The 15,899-nt window shown below is 39.4% G+C and overlaps 1 protein-coding gene across 10 annotated transcripts in view; it reads left to right on the top strand.

Annotated features, from left to right (window-relative positions):
- fat3a (FAT atypical cadherin 3a) overlaps positions 1–15,899 on the top strand; it is a 319,263-nt gene that overhangs the window by 236,095 nt on the left and 67,269 nt on the right. For 6 of the 10 annotated variants that reach the window (XR_011602462.1, XM_070970149.1, XM_070970154.1 and 3 more), the window contains 6 exons: positions 49–1,414; positions 10,659–10,855; positions 11,134–11,287; positions 11,388–11,621; positions 12,093–12,485; positions 14,920–15,134. Coding sequence is in view for 9 of the 10 variants with exons in the window: in XM_070970149.1 (XP_070826250.1) it covers positions 49–1,414; positions 10,659–10,855; positions 11,134–11,287; positions 11,388–11,621; positions 12,093–12,485; positions 14,920–15,134 (2,559 nt within the window). In the remaining variant the exon portion in view is untranslated. The remainder of the gene's footprint in view (positions 1–48; positions 1,415–10,658; positions 10,856–11,133; positions 11,288–11,387; positions 11,622–12,092; positions 12,486–14,919; positions 15,135–15,899) is intronic. The other 4 variants (XM_070970151.1, XM_070970152.1, XM_070970156.1 and 1 more) reach the window with 1 other exon arrangement.

Below are 15,899 nucleotides of genomic sequence, written 5' to 3' on the forward strand. Positions count from 1 at the left end.
GATAACATAATGTAAATATAAAATGTTCATGACTTTATTTCATTTCAGGTTAAGGCAACAGATGCAGACCCTGGAGTGTTCGGTCACATCATGTTTTCCTTTGTGAATGATATGGGCAAGGACCAATTTAGCATTGATGCAAGTGGTCAGATCACCACTGTAGAGAAGCTTGATCGTGAGGCCAATAAAGACATTGTTTTGACAGTAGCAGCCCAGGACTCCGGTGGAAGTGTCTCTTACTGTACAGTACAAGTTACTCTAATGGATGATAATGATAATGTACCTCGCTTCCTAGCCACAGAGTACCGAACTTCAGTCAAATCTGATGTGGCTAAAGGATTTTTGGTGATGCAGATTGAGGCTTATGATCCTGATGATGGCACTAATGCCAAAGTGACATATTCTATTTACAGTGAGGCACACGTCCCTGTGGCAGACATTTTGGAGATAGACCCAGACAATGGTTGGATGGTGACTAAAGGCAGCTTCAGCCACTTGAGAAACTCTGTATTGTCTTTTTTTGTGAAGGCTGTAGATGGAGGAAGTCCAGTCCGGCACTCTCTAGTGTCTGTCTACATCCATGTTCTTTCTCCAGATGCCTTCATTCCTTCCTTTGGCCAACATCAGTACTTATTTAGCATGCCAGAGGACACCCCCATAGGTACAGCCATTGGGACAGTACATCTCAACACTCCTCATGGATATGCCTCGCTCTCTGCTACCTTTGCTTTGGTTAATGGAGAGACAGGAGAAAACAACCAAGATGGGGTGTTTGTGGTGGAAAAGGATACAGGTCTCATCAAACTTGATAAGCCCTTGGACCATGAGATGATCAAGGAATATCACTTCAAAGTCACTGCCACAGTACAACAGGCTAAACTGGATTCTGTGACTTCTGTTGATGTTGAAATCAAAGTGCTGGATCTTAATGACAACAAACCAGCCTTTGAGGCCAACTTATACGAGGCCACAGTTATGGAAGGAATGTCAGTTGGAACTAGAATAATTCAAGTTCAAGCACAAGACCCAGACTCAGGGGGCAATGGTCAGGTAACATACAGTCTTGGGGCTTTAATCCAGTCAGAAGGGGATGCAGACACATTGATCGGCACCTTTAGCATTGACAGCAACACAGGCTGGATCTCCACACAGAAGGACTTGGACCATGAGACCAATCCATCCTACACATTCACAGTGGTGGCCTCAGACCTTGGGGAAACCTCGTCTCTTTCCAGTACTACCACTGTGACTGTAGCAGTGTCTGACATAAATGACAACCCGCCAAAGTTTCTGGAGCAACACTACTTTGGTTCAGTTCAGGAGAGTGACCCACCAGGTGAGGTGGTGGCTGTGCTGAACACCAGAGATGATGACAGCTCTGCTGTCAACCGACAAGTCAGCTACCACATCACTGGTGAGTACCACTGTAAATTTCTGTCATTGCATTGCAACTGTATTGCTAATTGTCCAATGACAATCTTTTTTCTGTTTTTTTTTCCAGTCTTAATGTCTTTGAAGTTCTTGCTTTCCACAATATCTGTGCATAACAGTTATGTCAAGTAAACTGTGGTTAAGGAAGGGTTAAGCTTGGACAACTGAAAAACTTTGTGTTGTGGTTAGGGAAAGAAAGGGAAAGATCATGGATACCATTGATAAAAAGCTGAATGTTAATTGCATGTCTTTGAAGAGATGCAAACCCTAGTGTATTGCATGAAAGACAGACACTGTACATGTTCATCCTGCACCCTGACCTCTATACTCATTAGCATAAGGAGAGAAATAATACACTAAATTAAAGGCCCGATTCCGTACACAATTCACTAATTTTCCATGGTTGCATGCATGCCAGGATTGTCTGACAGCCTGTGATGTTTATGCAATTACAGTTCATGATGGAAGAAGTAGTAAATAGTGTTAAAGTTGACAATTTGAAGACTACAGGGCATCTGATGAAAGCTGCTGTGAACAATTTTATCTTTTGTTACTTGAAGAGATAAGCAGTCTTAATACTAGTTTAAAAAGCTCCTGTATGGTTTACCCAGGGGAATCATTGGGAGGTCAGTATCATTACCTTTTCCAAATGTGTAGGAGATTAACTGTTTTCATGCATGGCAAACAATGACTCAAGGTATAAAAAGATATTTTTCAGTCAAAGGAGAGAAGCAAAAGAATCAAGGAAGGGAAAGCAAGATCAATGTTGAACGTTGCATTAATAATACACATGTGATCACAGGAATGACTTTGCTAACTTGCTGTCTGCTCATTGACATGCCAAAAAGTTATAAGAAACTTAGGACCACATTATTACCCCAGGATTTTAAGACATATGACTGTCATGCCAACAGGACAGGTAATGAAGGACTTTTCAAAGGGAAAGACTTTCTTCCCCTAATAGCATTGTAATGAGTATCAGCCAGACAGCTGGAGTGAATGACAGATATGTGAGTGGCGATGTGACTCTTGACAACTAAAGAGGAAGGAGATGAGGATAAATGAGCTACTTCTACAGTGCAGGAAGACAAAGAATGAAACATATAGCTAAAAGAAATGTCTGCAAAAAAGCAAATGAGCTGTCAAAAACATTGACAGATTTGACCTTCTTACTTCCAAGAGAGAACCACATGATGTTACTTAATGTCACAGTCCAGCAGCAAATCAAAAAAGAACTTAGAGAAACACATCTTAATGCTGTAAAAATTTGCAGGGAAGGGAAGCTATTTAGTTTTTCTTCTGCCATCTTTGGTGTCTTTATAGTTTGATGGAAATCAGAATTTTAGGATACCTCTCTAGACACTAAAATTTGGTCATTCCCAAAGGCTTGTCTATGATTTGTTTGTTTGCACTTGAATATTTCATAGATGGAGATGACCAGAATGTTTGATCAAATGTAAACCAAGGTACATAATATTGCTAAAAAATATAGTGCTAACATTAGTGCTGTCAAAAATATTGTGTTATTAATGCGTTAACGCAAATCAATTTTAACTGTGTAATTTTTTTATCGCGAGATTAACCTTCTTTATGACCTAGTGAACCTGTAGTTTTTTATAAGCTGTGGCCACTGCTAGTAACATCAGAAAAACTACAGGATCTGATTGTAAAATGGAAACAAAACAATAGGCACACCCCACACACGTCTTGTCGGCTGTCTAGCTGTAAAAAAAAAAAAGTAGGCTACCGGTTTGTGTGGATGTCAAGTGCGAAATGCAGAAATGGATGCGAACAAGGTTCTGAATGGAAAGTTTAATTTCAAAAAGTTGCCAGATGGGTTGACTGACAAGACCAAAGTTATCTGTGTGTATTGTCGGTGTGAACTGAATTATCACCGTAGCACATCCAGTCTGAAATACCACTTGATGGCCAAACACACAGCTAATGCGAATTCTTCGCCGCCTCCATGGATGGCAATGGATGGCTTTCAACAGAGGCATACGGATACCGCAACTAAGAACAAGCTTACTGCAGCCATAGCCAAGTAATGTTCATTCTTTCTGGAGAGAAATAAGAGGCTGGGTTGATAAACAGAAGAGCAGTATAGTCTGACTGCTAGTATGTTCAAAGGAAACTTACGAAAGGAAAGTTTAAGCCATGGTTTAACTGCACTATAGGCTGAGTCCTAGTTTACAGTGATGTGGACTTTGTAACTTTATTTTGGGTCGCCCTGTTTTGATCCCTTAGAAAGGGTTGTTGAAGGGGCTTTTCTGTAACCAAGTTTATTTTTTTTTTGTCATCTGTTTATTGACAGTGTTAAATTGTGTGAGATTTGATTCATTCAAATGTGAATAACTGCTCAAAATGAAAATATAGCACTACACATTGTTTTCAATAAAAACATTTACACACAGCAAGCCTATCCACTTTTCCATGTTGATAAGAGTATTAAAATTATAATTAATGGGACATTTGGAATAGATAAAAATGTGCCATTAATTTGCGATTAATCGCGAGTTAACTATGACATTCATGAGATTAATCGCGATTAAATATTTTAATCAACTGACAGCACTAGTTAACATATCAAGCAAGAGGCAGAGGTGGTTAGATAAACGTTAACTGCTGTGCATTTGAAGTCTCTTTCACACCTGTATTTAGAATTCAGTTGGTTCATATCAAAGCCTTTTACAAACGAGAGGAATGAACACAATATCACACTGATTGACAGGTAACTACTACTGTACATTTCTGATGATTCTTCATCATCAGGACTACATGGAGAAATCAATCCAGTGAGTGATTTCAGGTCATTCTGCACTTTACTGAACCTTGTGTGTATATTTATCTGATGAGAGCTCACCAAGACACAACTGATTCTAAACATTATTTGTTAACACTTTAAACCAAACTCATGTTATGAATAATGACTACCAGATAGAAACTAACTTGACCAATACAAATACAATACATTTTTTAGGCTTTCTGTACCAATGATTGACAGTTTAAAAGGTTGTATTGCCATATCAGCCTAACGTGCTAATTTTCTTATTTTTAATTGAGGTGTCTACTAGAATATATGCTTTAATTTTCAAAACATTTTTTTCTCATACTGTTCATTGATGCAGCACCTCTACTCTGTCAGAAATGCTCTGTTTTAGCTCCTGTCTCTTTGAGGCCTCCCTCCCAAAAAGCCCAGTCTCCTCTGATTGGTCAGCTCACACAGGCCTCAGCAAGTGACCTAGAAAAAGATTTTTTTTATTTTGCCACTCAGTCACTTGATTCATGCAGCTCTCAATAGTTCCAAACAAATCTGTGCTGTCCACCTGTCTGAATGGTTTCAAGCAGGATAGACAGCAGCAGTGACTGATCTGCAGCAATTTTCGGTCAGTATCAACAATAATGTGCATTGGTGACTGTGTTGTCAACCACTCACATTGAACATAGCATGCGGAGTATTTCCACTTTCTGCTGCTTTCTCCTTCTACGCCTCGAAATTACAGAGGCAAATATTGTACTTTTTACATCATTACATTTATAACATGAGTTACCTTACAGATTCTGATTGATAATACAAAATATAATTAACAAATAAATTATTATGTAATATTATAGACAAAATGATCCCATGGGTGAAAATAACAAGGTTCCCAGCCATATATAATAGGGTTGGATGATATGGCCAAAATCTTCTACCATTGTATGTTGTTGTATGTTTTATATCACACTAATCACACTAATGGTATATATGAGGGTATAGTAGCTGTTATGTGAATTAAATTAAGAAATTATTTAAAATAACCATACTGTACCATACTTCACATGTGATTATTTTCTTCTTTCACTGGGAATTAAGTTCAAAAAGACTAAAATCAGCAAAATTAACATTCTCTCAAAACGGAAGCTTTAAGGTTCCAAATGAGAGCAACGGAGATGCAACAGAGGTGTATTACTGCCACCAACAGTAGCTCTCAGGTCACATGAGAATGTGGTAAGCAGTTGTGCTTCCTAAATCACGTCACCTTGCAAGGCAGCTGTATTGCCATTTTAGGTTGCCCACCACGAATATATAGCAGAGACACTAGAGCCATTTTCTCATATGAAGTCCAGACAATGTCCGGACCTGATTCTGCAGACAACAGAACCGGATATTGTCTAGAGTTGCTCTTTCACACATGTAGCACATCTGTCCTTGTCAGACATGTTCTCACTTACTGGAAATGTTCTGTTTGTTTTAGATGAAGGATGGTGCCTGGAGAGACTAGAGCTTTCAACAGGAGAAGGAGGACTGTTCTGTAATAATGTTTTTAAATAAAATAATGTAGTTTTGGGGTTGATATTGACACTATGACACTATGTTTTTGAATATATGAGCAATGTCAACAAAAAAGTGGAAAACAATATACAGACAAGCACAAGAGTATGAAGCAGCTACACTCTGTGCAATGTTATCAGTACGCCCACTCGTTGGCTGTGTAGCAGGTAGCAGTATATACATTTGAATGACAGTGCGTGTATACGTCGTGGAATGTAAAGGCCGAATGTACAATCCACAGGCCAAAAAAAGTCAAATTCAGATGTCCGAGAAAAATGCTCAAAAAGGTTCTGCAGGAGTCAGAGTCCGAGAAGCAAAAATACTTTATTGCCAGCAACAAAGGGGAAAAACATCCAGAAACACACAGGGTGTAATTCCGAAGAAGTTCTCCAACTTACAATGGTCAGTGCTCCGTCTTTTATACAGTTCTGCTCAAGGTCACCCCTGCCCTTGGGGCATCTTCTCTTTTTTCTGAGGTTCTTCTATTTTTTCACCATTACGTAATCTTTTGGCCGCTGTCTCTTTTTATTTTCTTTCTATTCTTCTGAAATTACACCATTAGCTTCTGATTATCATGGGCTCTTTAAAAAAAATAAATAAATAAATAAAAATTATCAAATTACAGTTTATTGCCATAGTTGTATATAAAGGGCAATTGCATTATCTTTAAGTGCACTTTGAGAGTATATTAAAACATTGTAAAGTATGTTGAATCATCCCAAACCAGCATTCATTAAAGCATAGTAAATCATAGTGTGATTATAAGACTGTTAAATTCTTTCACGATTATAACAGATACTCAAACATGGATTGAATACAGCAAGGTTATATAAGGACACACAGTTGTGTAAGGTCACAAACAACACCGGCTAAAACTGGTTAAGACTGGCTAAGACAGCTACAAAGACACCTGCAAGGCCATGGAAAGTCCCAAAGATCCAAGATACAAGTTCCCTGCCCTTGTGATCTCTGCTGCGCAGTATCATTGCTGCACAGCATCTCTGCTGCACAGTGTCATCGCTGCACAGCATTCCCTTTCCTTATCTTTGCACAACACCATCTTGACCTTTTCATGTGTTTCTCCTCCAATTCTCTTCTTCTCAAATTATTATTATTATTATTACCAAATTTCTACTACCATATCATGCTCTACTAATCTGCTACTATTGTCTACCATTGGTTACAGTGTTTCACTTAATTCATAACATATCTGTTAGAAAAAATTATACTACATATACAGCTTAAGGGATAGCTCCTGTGGTGAAAACGGTATTGCCAAATCTCTATTGGTGGACACCATTATACCGGGGCACTGCTCAACACTAATATGTACGTTAAAAAAAATAGCCACAATTACCAGCTGCAACATTCAAGTAATATACGCTTGAATACATTATAATTATAATTCAATAATATAATATACATTATTCTGTAGTGTAAGTATATTTTAATGCTAATACTGTTGTACTTTTACTGAAGCAAATTTTGGACTGCAATGTTTCTACACTGTGGTATTGTCACTTTTACTGAAGTATAACATCTGGGTACTTCTTCCACTACTGATTGTGATGCTGTCACGAGTAATGCTACAGTTGATTTTTGAATTGCTGCTGGAGAGAACTGGGGGAGGTAAAGAAAGATCAAACAGTGTTCAGGTTAATGCATTGACGCATTGAAAGCTAATGTTTCCAAACATTTTCATGAGGTTGAGATTACAGAAGTGAGGGTACACACTATGGATGGGCAGTACCTTGTGTCACATTCTGCCACGACATGGATTTTGCTATACTGTCATTAGTGTGACAAACACTAGAACTGGAATTACATCCAGTAACCATTTTCCTCGCTATAATGCTGGTGACGTGAAGAGGTAGCATTGTGGGCAATGCATAGCAATTTCTCTGTTGTTGGCTGCAAGAACCAACACAAAAGTCTTCATCTACTCTCACCATGTAAGGAAGTGGAGATCCAGTAAATTAACTTGATGTTCCCACAACAATTGGAAAACTCTTGGGTTATATGAGTTTGTCAATTAGTTTACTTTGGACTGCTTTGAGGGCCAGTACAAAGCAGGGTTCACTTAAAAATTGACCAAAGATGGATTGACATCATACTTAGAACCTGTAAGTTTTGCCATTTTTATGTTGCTTTACTACAAGTACAGTCCGTACTTATTTGGACATCGGCACAATTTCTGTTATTTTGGAAGTGCAGAACGTGAAATTAAGGCATTTGACATACTGCTAATTTCAGGGGACCACAAGTTATTGGACTAGTTCATATAAAACTGAAAAAAATAGTCACTTTTAGTACTTGATTGCAGAATTTGATGACAAATGTGATGGAATCTAGGAAAACCCATCCATGTCACACTAGCACTTTTCCAGGAAAACGTGAAATTAGGTCGAAAGTCAAAATATTGATGAAATTGGGTTTTCATTAAATTATTATTTTACAACATCTTGTCTATCATTCCTGAAAATATCTCAGTATATTTCGCTTGTTTAATATGTGAAAACGTTATTTAAATCAGGCACTCTGTTTGTTGTTATCTCCTATGAATGAAAAACGAACAGCGCATGAAATCCGCCCCTAAATCTACATAGCCTACAAAGATGGTTTATCTATCATCATTAGGGTAACCAGATGTCCCGCTTTGTGCAGGACAGTCCTGCATTTCCATTACTTTTCACATGTCCCACAAATTGTGACGTTGTCGCGAATTGTTATTGAGAGTGTCACTAACAATTCGCGACAACCTCACAATTTGCAGGATGTGTGAAAAGTAATGGAAATGCGTGACTGTCCCACACAAAGCGGGACATCTGGTCACCCTAATCATAGTAAACCACATAACATGAAGACGAAGTCATATTAATGTGCATTTTTGCACCAGTCTTATGTGAGCCACACATCAAAACATTATTTTGACACCTCAGTCAGATGCTCAGAGAGATGTTGAACCTTCAGAGACAGAGAGAGTTTGAGGTAGCTGGTCATGTTCTGATAGAATCCTTGTCTTTAAACCTGTTTTTCTCAAAATTCTGCTCCAAAAAATCCTACTGATCAGCTTACTTTAAATGATCATAACGCTTGATACAAAACGGATCTAAAAATAATGAAAACAGATTTAAAAAGAGCTTGAAATAATCTTCTAGGTGATACTAAAATCTCCAAAAGCTAAAATTTCGACATGTGACTGGTTTTTCCCACATCTCATCACAAATAATAGACATCCTCACACGAGAGCTGAAAATCTGCACTTCATACTCCTAATAAGTATTTCATTTCAGATCCAGTGTGCTGATGGAAAGAACCAGAATAACTAAAAATTGTGTCATTGTCCAAACACATCTGTATAATTCCCAAACCAACTTTACTGACTGACTCAGAAGTGACAGCACAAAAACAATCCATTCCACATTGTGCGGTCCATCATTGATGAGAGCATCAATTAAGGGTCATTGTAGACCCCAGGAGAAGGTCATTTTGTCTTCCACAGTCATGCTGAAGGAAAGGATGCAGGAAGGTGAAGGTTCACATGCCAACTGTGGGTATTTACACTGTCCTCTGTTGACCAGGGCAACTATAGCTTCATATGACTGCCCCTTGAACCTGTCCAGCTGGATAAAAAAAGAATAAAGTTTAAAGTCTAAATTGGACTCGGTTAGACTCATTCTGGTTACTTTAGACCTGACTTGACAAAATCAAATAGGCCTCCAACTTGCCTTTGACTGAACAACAAACTTGGTCACGACTTAGTCATGGAACATGGAACAACCCGAAAGATTAAAATTTGCAAAGTAACTCTTTAATTTTCAGATAACAAAATTAAACTGACAGCAGCCGGTCATAATTTTTTCTACAAAAAACAGATGGTAACAACATTCACACATCTACAACAATTCAGCTTAGAAAAGACAGATGATGGTAACCATAACAAGAATTACACACAAGACACATTTGATAAGTTTCATTTTAATGTTTTCAGGTTTATTTAAAAGTAATAAATACACACTATAAATTTACTACTCTAACCTTGTTCTGTTCAAAAAACAGTGATGCCAAATGACTCATTTAGGACTTGGACCCAACTAGTGACTTGTTGGTCTTGACTCAGGACAGCATAGCCAAGACCTGAGACTTGTGACTTGAAAAACATTTCCATTGCAAAGCAGCTGGATTCGCAAGATCCCAAGATCAGACAAGATCACATGAGCCAAAACTCCCTCTCCCCAGGCCTCAAGTTATGTGTTTGTGGTCAAACCACGTTGGCTTTGACCAGTCAGTGTCCTATCAGGAACTAATACAGGCAGGTTTTGTTTTCATTAAAAAACAGCGATGGCAACTCCCAAAGGGGTTAGTGTAGATTTTGCTGTAGCATCAGTTATAGGTGGCTCAGGAGGTAAAGCAGTTGTCCACCTATCAGAAGGTGGGTGGTTCGATCCCCGGCCTTGGCAGTCCACATTGGCAGGCCAAAGTATCCTTGGGCAAGATACTGAACCCAACCCCACTCGATCCTGTGCCATTGTTGTGTTTGAATGGATAATGCTTGTAATGAGCAGGTGGCTTGGCAAGAGTTTTTGATCTCCTACCACTTCATATAGTTCATTAATGTGATTGGTTGAACTTCGCCTTTGGTAGACAGTGATAGATAGATCGTTCATCAAATCACCTGCCTTTTTTGAACATACCTGCCCTTTTCCAAATAGTTTCCATGAAAAACTTCCCAAATAGTACTGTGTTGTAAATGTAGCTCATGTAACATCACACTTTGTACTACTTCACTGCATTTTTGGTGGGTAACACAAAAAATCCATCTCAAATCCAACAAAATCAATCATGGTTGCATGTCTAAAATCTTTACTGATGCTGTATCTTAGACCTGTCTCTCTGTCTGTGTGTTGTCCAGGGGGAAACTATCGTGGTGTGTTTGCACTGGGTCTGGTGCAGGGTGAATGGAAGATGTATGTGAAGTGGCCACTAGACAGGGAGGAACGCAACCTCTACATCATAAATGTCACTGCAAGTGATGGACTCTTTGTTTCCCAAGCAACAGTGGAGGTGACAGTGATAGACACCAATGACAACAGCCCCATCTGTGACCAGGTGATTCAACCACGGTGACTGTTAAAGACATTGGCAAATGGCAGTTCATTTTAAATGTACTGTAAGCCTACAACATTTATTTGACCAGGCTAACTGTAAATGTACCATGTCAAAGGTTCACCATTTCACCTTTCATAATGTCATTTTATTCCAGTGGCTGGGTTTCTTTATTTGTTTGCCGTGTGTGTGTGTGTGTGTGTGTGTGTGTGTGTGTGTGTGTGCGTGCGTGCGTGCGTGCGTGCATCTGTCTGTCTGTCTGTCTGTCTGTCTGCCTGCAGACTGTGTATACTGCCTCCATTCCAGAGGATCTCCCAGTCAACAGTGTGCTTTTGAAGGTTGGGGCTACAGATGCAGATGTGGGCATCAGTGCGTGGATCCAGTACTCTTTACATGGTCCTGGATCCCAGGACTTTATCATAGACTCGAACACTGGTATGACATAGTGTATCCTTTGATACTTATATGAGACAGTCTGTCACCCCTTTATGGCTCCATTTCTTCATGTTTAACATGTTGTTTCTAACCTGCCCAGGTGAAGTTAAGTCATCTGTGATTCTGGACCGTGAGATGACACCCGATTACCGGCTGGTTGCACAGGCAACTGATGGTGGTGGGCGGTGGTGCCGTGCTGAGATACAGCTGGTAGTGACTGATGTGAATGACAACCCACCCATCTTCACTCTGTCACAGTATACCACCAGCGTCTACGAAGGCACTGCCACCAAAGCCCAGCTTACCCGCATCCAAGCCATAGACCCTGATGAAGGTGATACTACAACTACTAGTATTACTGTTACTACTGCTTGTGTTACCACTCCTACGGGTAGTGCTTCAGATGCCACTGCACTTACTATATTTTATTGATAAGAAATTCTTCATTAAGTAAATGTGAGTAAAATAATTTCATTTACACTCCCCCACCCTGAGTCTACTCCTGGCCCACTCCTCCCTGATATCTGCCCGACAACTCTGTGTCTTTAGTGAGTCTTTGTGGTCTTGACCGATTTAAATGTACTTATGGGGACAACTGTCTCTTCTCAAAGTTATTCATGGTGTTACACTTGTTCATATCAAAAACATACAAAAATTGTCAGAAGTAGTCACCATTGGACGACACAGTTAAATAATCCAGCAAGCACTTTCTTGAGAGCATATTGAGGGCTTGAAACATGTGTGTACTTCTGTTTACATTTCTTTACCTCTCAGTGTGCCTGACACTCCTGTTTTGGCTTTGCAGCAGGTCCAGGCCGTATGGTGATCTACTCCCTGGCCAACTCTGCAGGAGGGTCCTTCTCTATTGATAAGTCCTCAGGCATCGTGGTCTTGGAACGCATTCTTGACCGTGAGGTCCAGCCAACTTATCAGATAACAGTCCATGCATCTGACTTGGGTTTACCGCTGCCCCTCTCCTCAATGGTCAATGTCACAATCACTGTGCTGGACATCAATGATAACCCGCCTGTGTTTGAGCGCCGTGATCACCTGGCGACAGTACCAGAGGATGTGGGAGTGGGAACAGAGGTTCTGAGAGTTTATGCTGCAAGCAAGGACATTGGGACCAATGCTGAAATCACTTACAGTATCCGATCAGGCAATGAGCATGGGAAGTTCCACATCCACCCACTAACTGGTAAGTGTGCTAACAACATCTCTGCGCTAGTCATCTCTCATTTTATTCACACTTACTGTACGTTGAACACTTGGGGACTGACTTTGGGATTACATTCCAGTCGTACAGTAGAACTATACGACAGTATGTCAGGGAAAAGTTGTCAGTTATAGTAGGATCACTGGTCAGATACCTTCAGTCGCTTCAGCCACATTCACTGTGAATGCTTAACTCCAATGAACCTAAATTTTACTGTCGTCATGGCAGTGTCTTTTCTGATACTACCACAAAGAGTTATGATAAAAATAATTATATAGTTTCAAATTCTATATGTAGTGGTTTTGAAGCTGCACTAATTAATTAATTAAAACTGTCCTATCAGTAGCAGTGGATTGGTGCCACAGCAAAGCATGCATTACAGTACTGTATAATGTCAGTAGAAAGTGCTCAGCTTACACACAGCTTTAAACAAACCCACTACCGCACTGTGGCTTGGAATGTGTCATGTCACACTACAGAGAGATTTTATTGTACATTTCAATGCATATCTAAAATGTTCAGAGAATGACCCAAAGAGCAGCAGAACAATTATCCTCCAGCAGCAAAATATCTTAATTCTCTCTTTGTTTTTTATTTAGTGGATAAAAGACAGCTTCAGATCAGCAACATCAAGTGACCTTTGTTTTGAATTACTTTGAAACACAGAAAAAGCTCTGTGATCATTCTTTAACATTGTTGTATGTTTTTGCGTCACACAAAATATACTGTACTCGTAGTAGGGAGAGAAAAATTAAAAATGTCAAGGCGACGTAAAAAGTAAAGCTTTTTTTTACAGCCTGTCACCGTGATTGTGTAATGATACTGTGCTGTCTGTACTCTGTCAGCTACAATCCTGTTGCCTTTCTCTGATTGGTGTGTGGTTGCCTCATACTGTGAATGACTGCTTAGTTCAGTGCCCAGTGAGAGTCATGAAGGCTGGTTGAAATGTCTTAAATATGGGCTATATTCTGCAGCACCATCAAAGGAAAAGAGACAATCACACCTGGAGCAGGTATCTGTGGTTTGGGTTTTCACTTCATCCAGAGATCCACAATATCAAATTCTTACTCACCTAAAACCCTCCCCAAAAGAAAAAGAGCTCCCCCGAAAGCCATGGCGTAGGAATCATAGGAATTTTTACCTAATGGCAGGTAGTCTGGTAATATGAATTCCAAAAATTATTAGATCATTGTCCAATTAAAGAGGATTCTCTGAGGAAACTATTAAGTGTTCAATTTCAATGCCCTATGTCAGAACAAGGTTGAGAGTATGGTTAAAACAGTGAGTAGGTTCATGTACATTTTGACGGAAGCCAACTGAGATGAATAATGAGATAAAAGCAGTACTAAGGCTGTCATTACCAGCGTCAACGTGTACATTAAAATCACCTACAATAATTACTTTATCTGTTTAAAGGACTAAACCTCATAGAAACTCAGAGAACTCAGATATAAATTCAGAATAAGGACCAGGAGAGCGGTAAACTATGACAGACTATGGCTATATAAGGAACTAAGATGGCTCCCCTCTCCTTTCAACTAGCCACACTTGTTACTATGCAAAAGCTGTGCATGAGTTTGTAGAATCTCTGGTGGGGTGCTGGCTGTTATTAATCAGGAGTTTGTAGGATTGGGCTACCATTTTTTTGACCTTGCTTTTTCATCTTTGTTAGTAAGGGAGGTAAGATGTAATTTTTTTCTTTGTTTTTGTTGAGTTACACTCGTAATACCTCCCCAGTTACTTTTGCTTGTTTGTCATTTTGACCTTTGTCCACCCTTAAGTCCATTCTCATCTCCAGTTATGTGAAAACACATTGTAAACAAACACTTCAATTGTGAAATTTCAGCAATCTGCCTCTATGGCTGTTTGAGAGTTGAGTTGAGTAGTTTGAGTTTGTAGCTCTGTCATCCCTCATCCATTGTTTCCTCCTGAAGACATAAATCTTTATCAACACAAATATGTGGTTTTGTTTTTAAAAATGGCTCATGGAATTCCTTAAACAGCTAGCCACTGTAATTATAAGCAGTTATTAGTCAAAGAACAGTAAATAGTGCATTTGTTTGGGATCATTTTCAGTATTGGAACAATACACATTTAGTGCTTTAGTGAATATTTGGGGCACCAGGATGGTGTGTGTGGGACGTGAGACAAAATAAACTACAGTGTGTGTCCATGGTAATAAAGGAACATGTCACCCAGTGGCTCTTGCGTGCTTTGGCTCTTGCTTCATGATCTTTATTGACAGGAATAAGAATAAAGGTGATCACCAGACCCTGAACTCCTTCAACTACTCACAAACATCCAATAGATGTATGCCATTTTATTTTTTCCCCCATATGATATTTTGATTTAATCGTGTGCATTACATTTATTCAAATGCATATTTCTGTTCCCCTTCCCTCTTCACCTTCCTCAGGTGCTATTTTAGTTGCCCAGTCTCTGGACTATGAGACCTGCAGGGACTATTTCCTGACAGTGGAGGCACGTGATGGCGGCACACCACCACTGAGTGCCATTACTACAGTGAACATAAACCTGACAGATGTCAACGACAATGCACCCATGTTCAGTTGTGACCTCTATGCTGCAGTGGTGCCAGAGGATTCCACTATTGGAGAGTCTGTTGTCCAGGTATGTTCTGGTCAGAGCTTTCCCAGCATGCATATGAGGCCTGAGGAAATGGTTCAAAAGCACTGTACAAAACTTTCATCCAGAGCAAGGTATCTTTACTACTACTAAAATGTGATATGGATGTTTATGGTCCAAAGGGGGTGATTTCTTAATGTTTTTGTTTAATCTGTGACCCTTTTTTTTTAGCACCGTCATGATCCCCTTGACCAACACTTTCCAAATACCTGGATTTCGATTGAATGTGCTCTGAATATTCATGATCCTCAGGGGATTGATCATAATATATTTCAGGACTGACTGACCTTTTCTTCAGCAACAACAAAATTTCCACCTTTATGCAGGAAATATCAAAATTAAATATGCAGTTTGCCATGACCAAATTCCTGATCCACCAGATCCACTTTTCCATTTTCCTTTCTTTTAGTATTACAAACAAGATATTCTCAAGAAATCTCTGCCAAAAGCAATGTTATGTTGCTTTTTCTGGTTGAAGAGCTTTAAAATTTTAACTACCACATTCTCTCTTTATATTCTAGATATAGACTGGTGGCTTGGCTTCAGTAAAATGGCTCTGTTCAGTAGGAGCTCTAAAATATGAGACTTGAAAAAGAATGTATTTGTGTGTGTTTGTGTGTAATAGATGGTATATCATGTATCAGTGTTGGTGTCATGTCCTTGAAGATTGCCCCCTTCGGAGAGTACAATAATTAGTGTGATGCTACCATCACCTTGTCCTAGATGTTGGCAATTAATGAGTTTCTGACG

Source organism: Chaetodon trifascialis, chromosome 9, assembly GCF_039877785.1.
Source record: "Chaetodon trifascialis isolate fChaTrf1 chromosome 9, fChaTrf1.hap1, whole genome shotgun sequence".
In the NCBI taxonomy this organism is placed as follows: Eukaryota; Metazoa; Chordata; class Actinopteri; order Chaetodontiformes; family Chaetodontidae; genus Chaetodon; species Chaetodon trifascialis.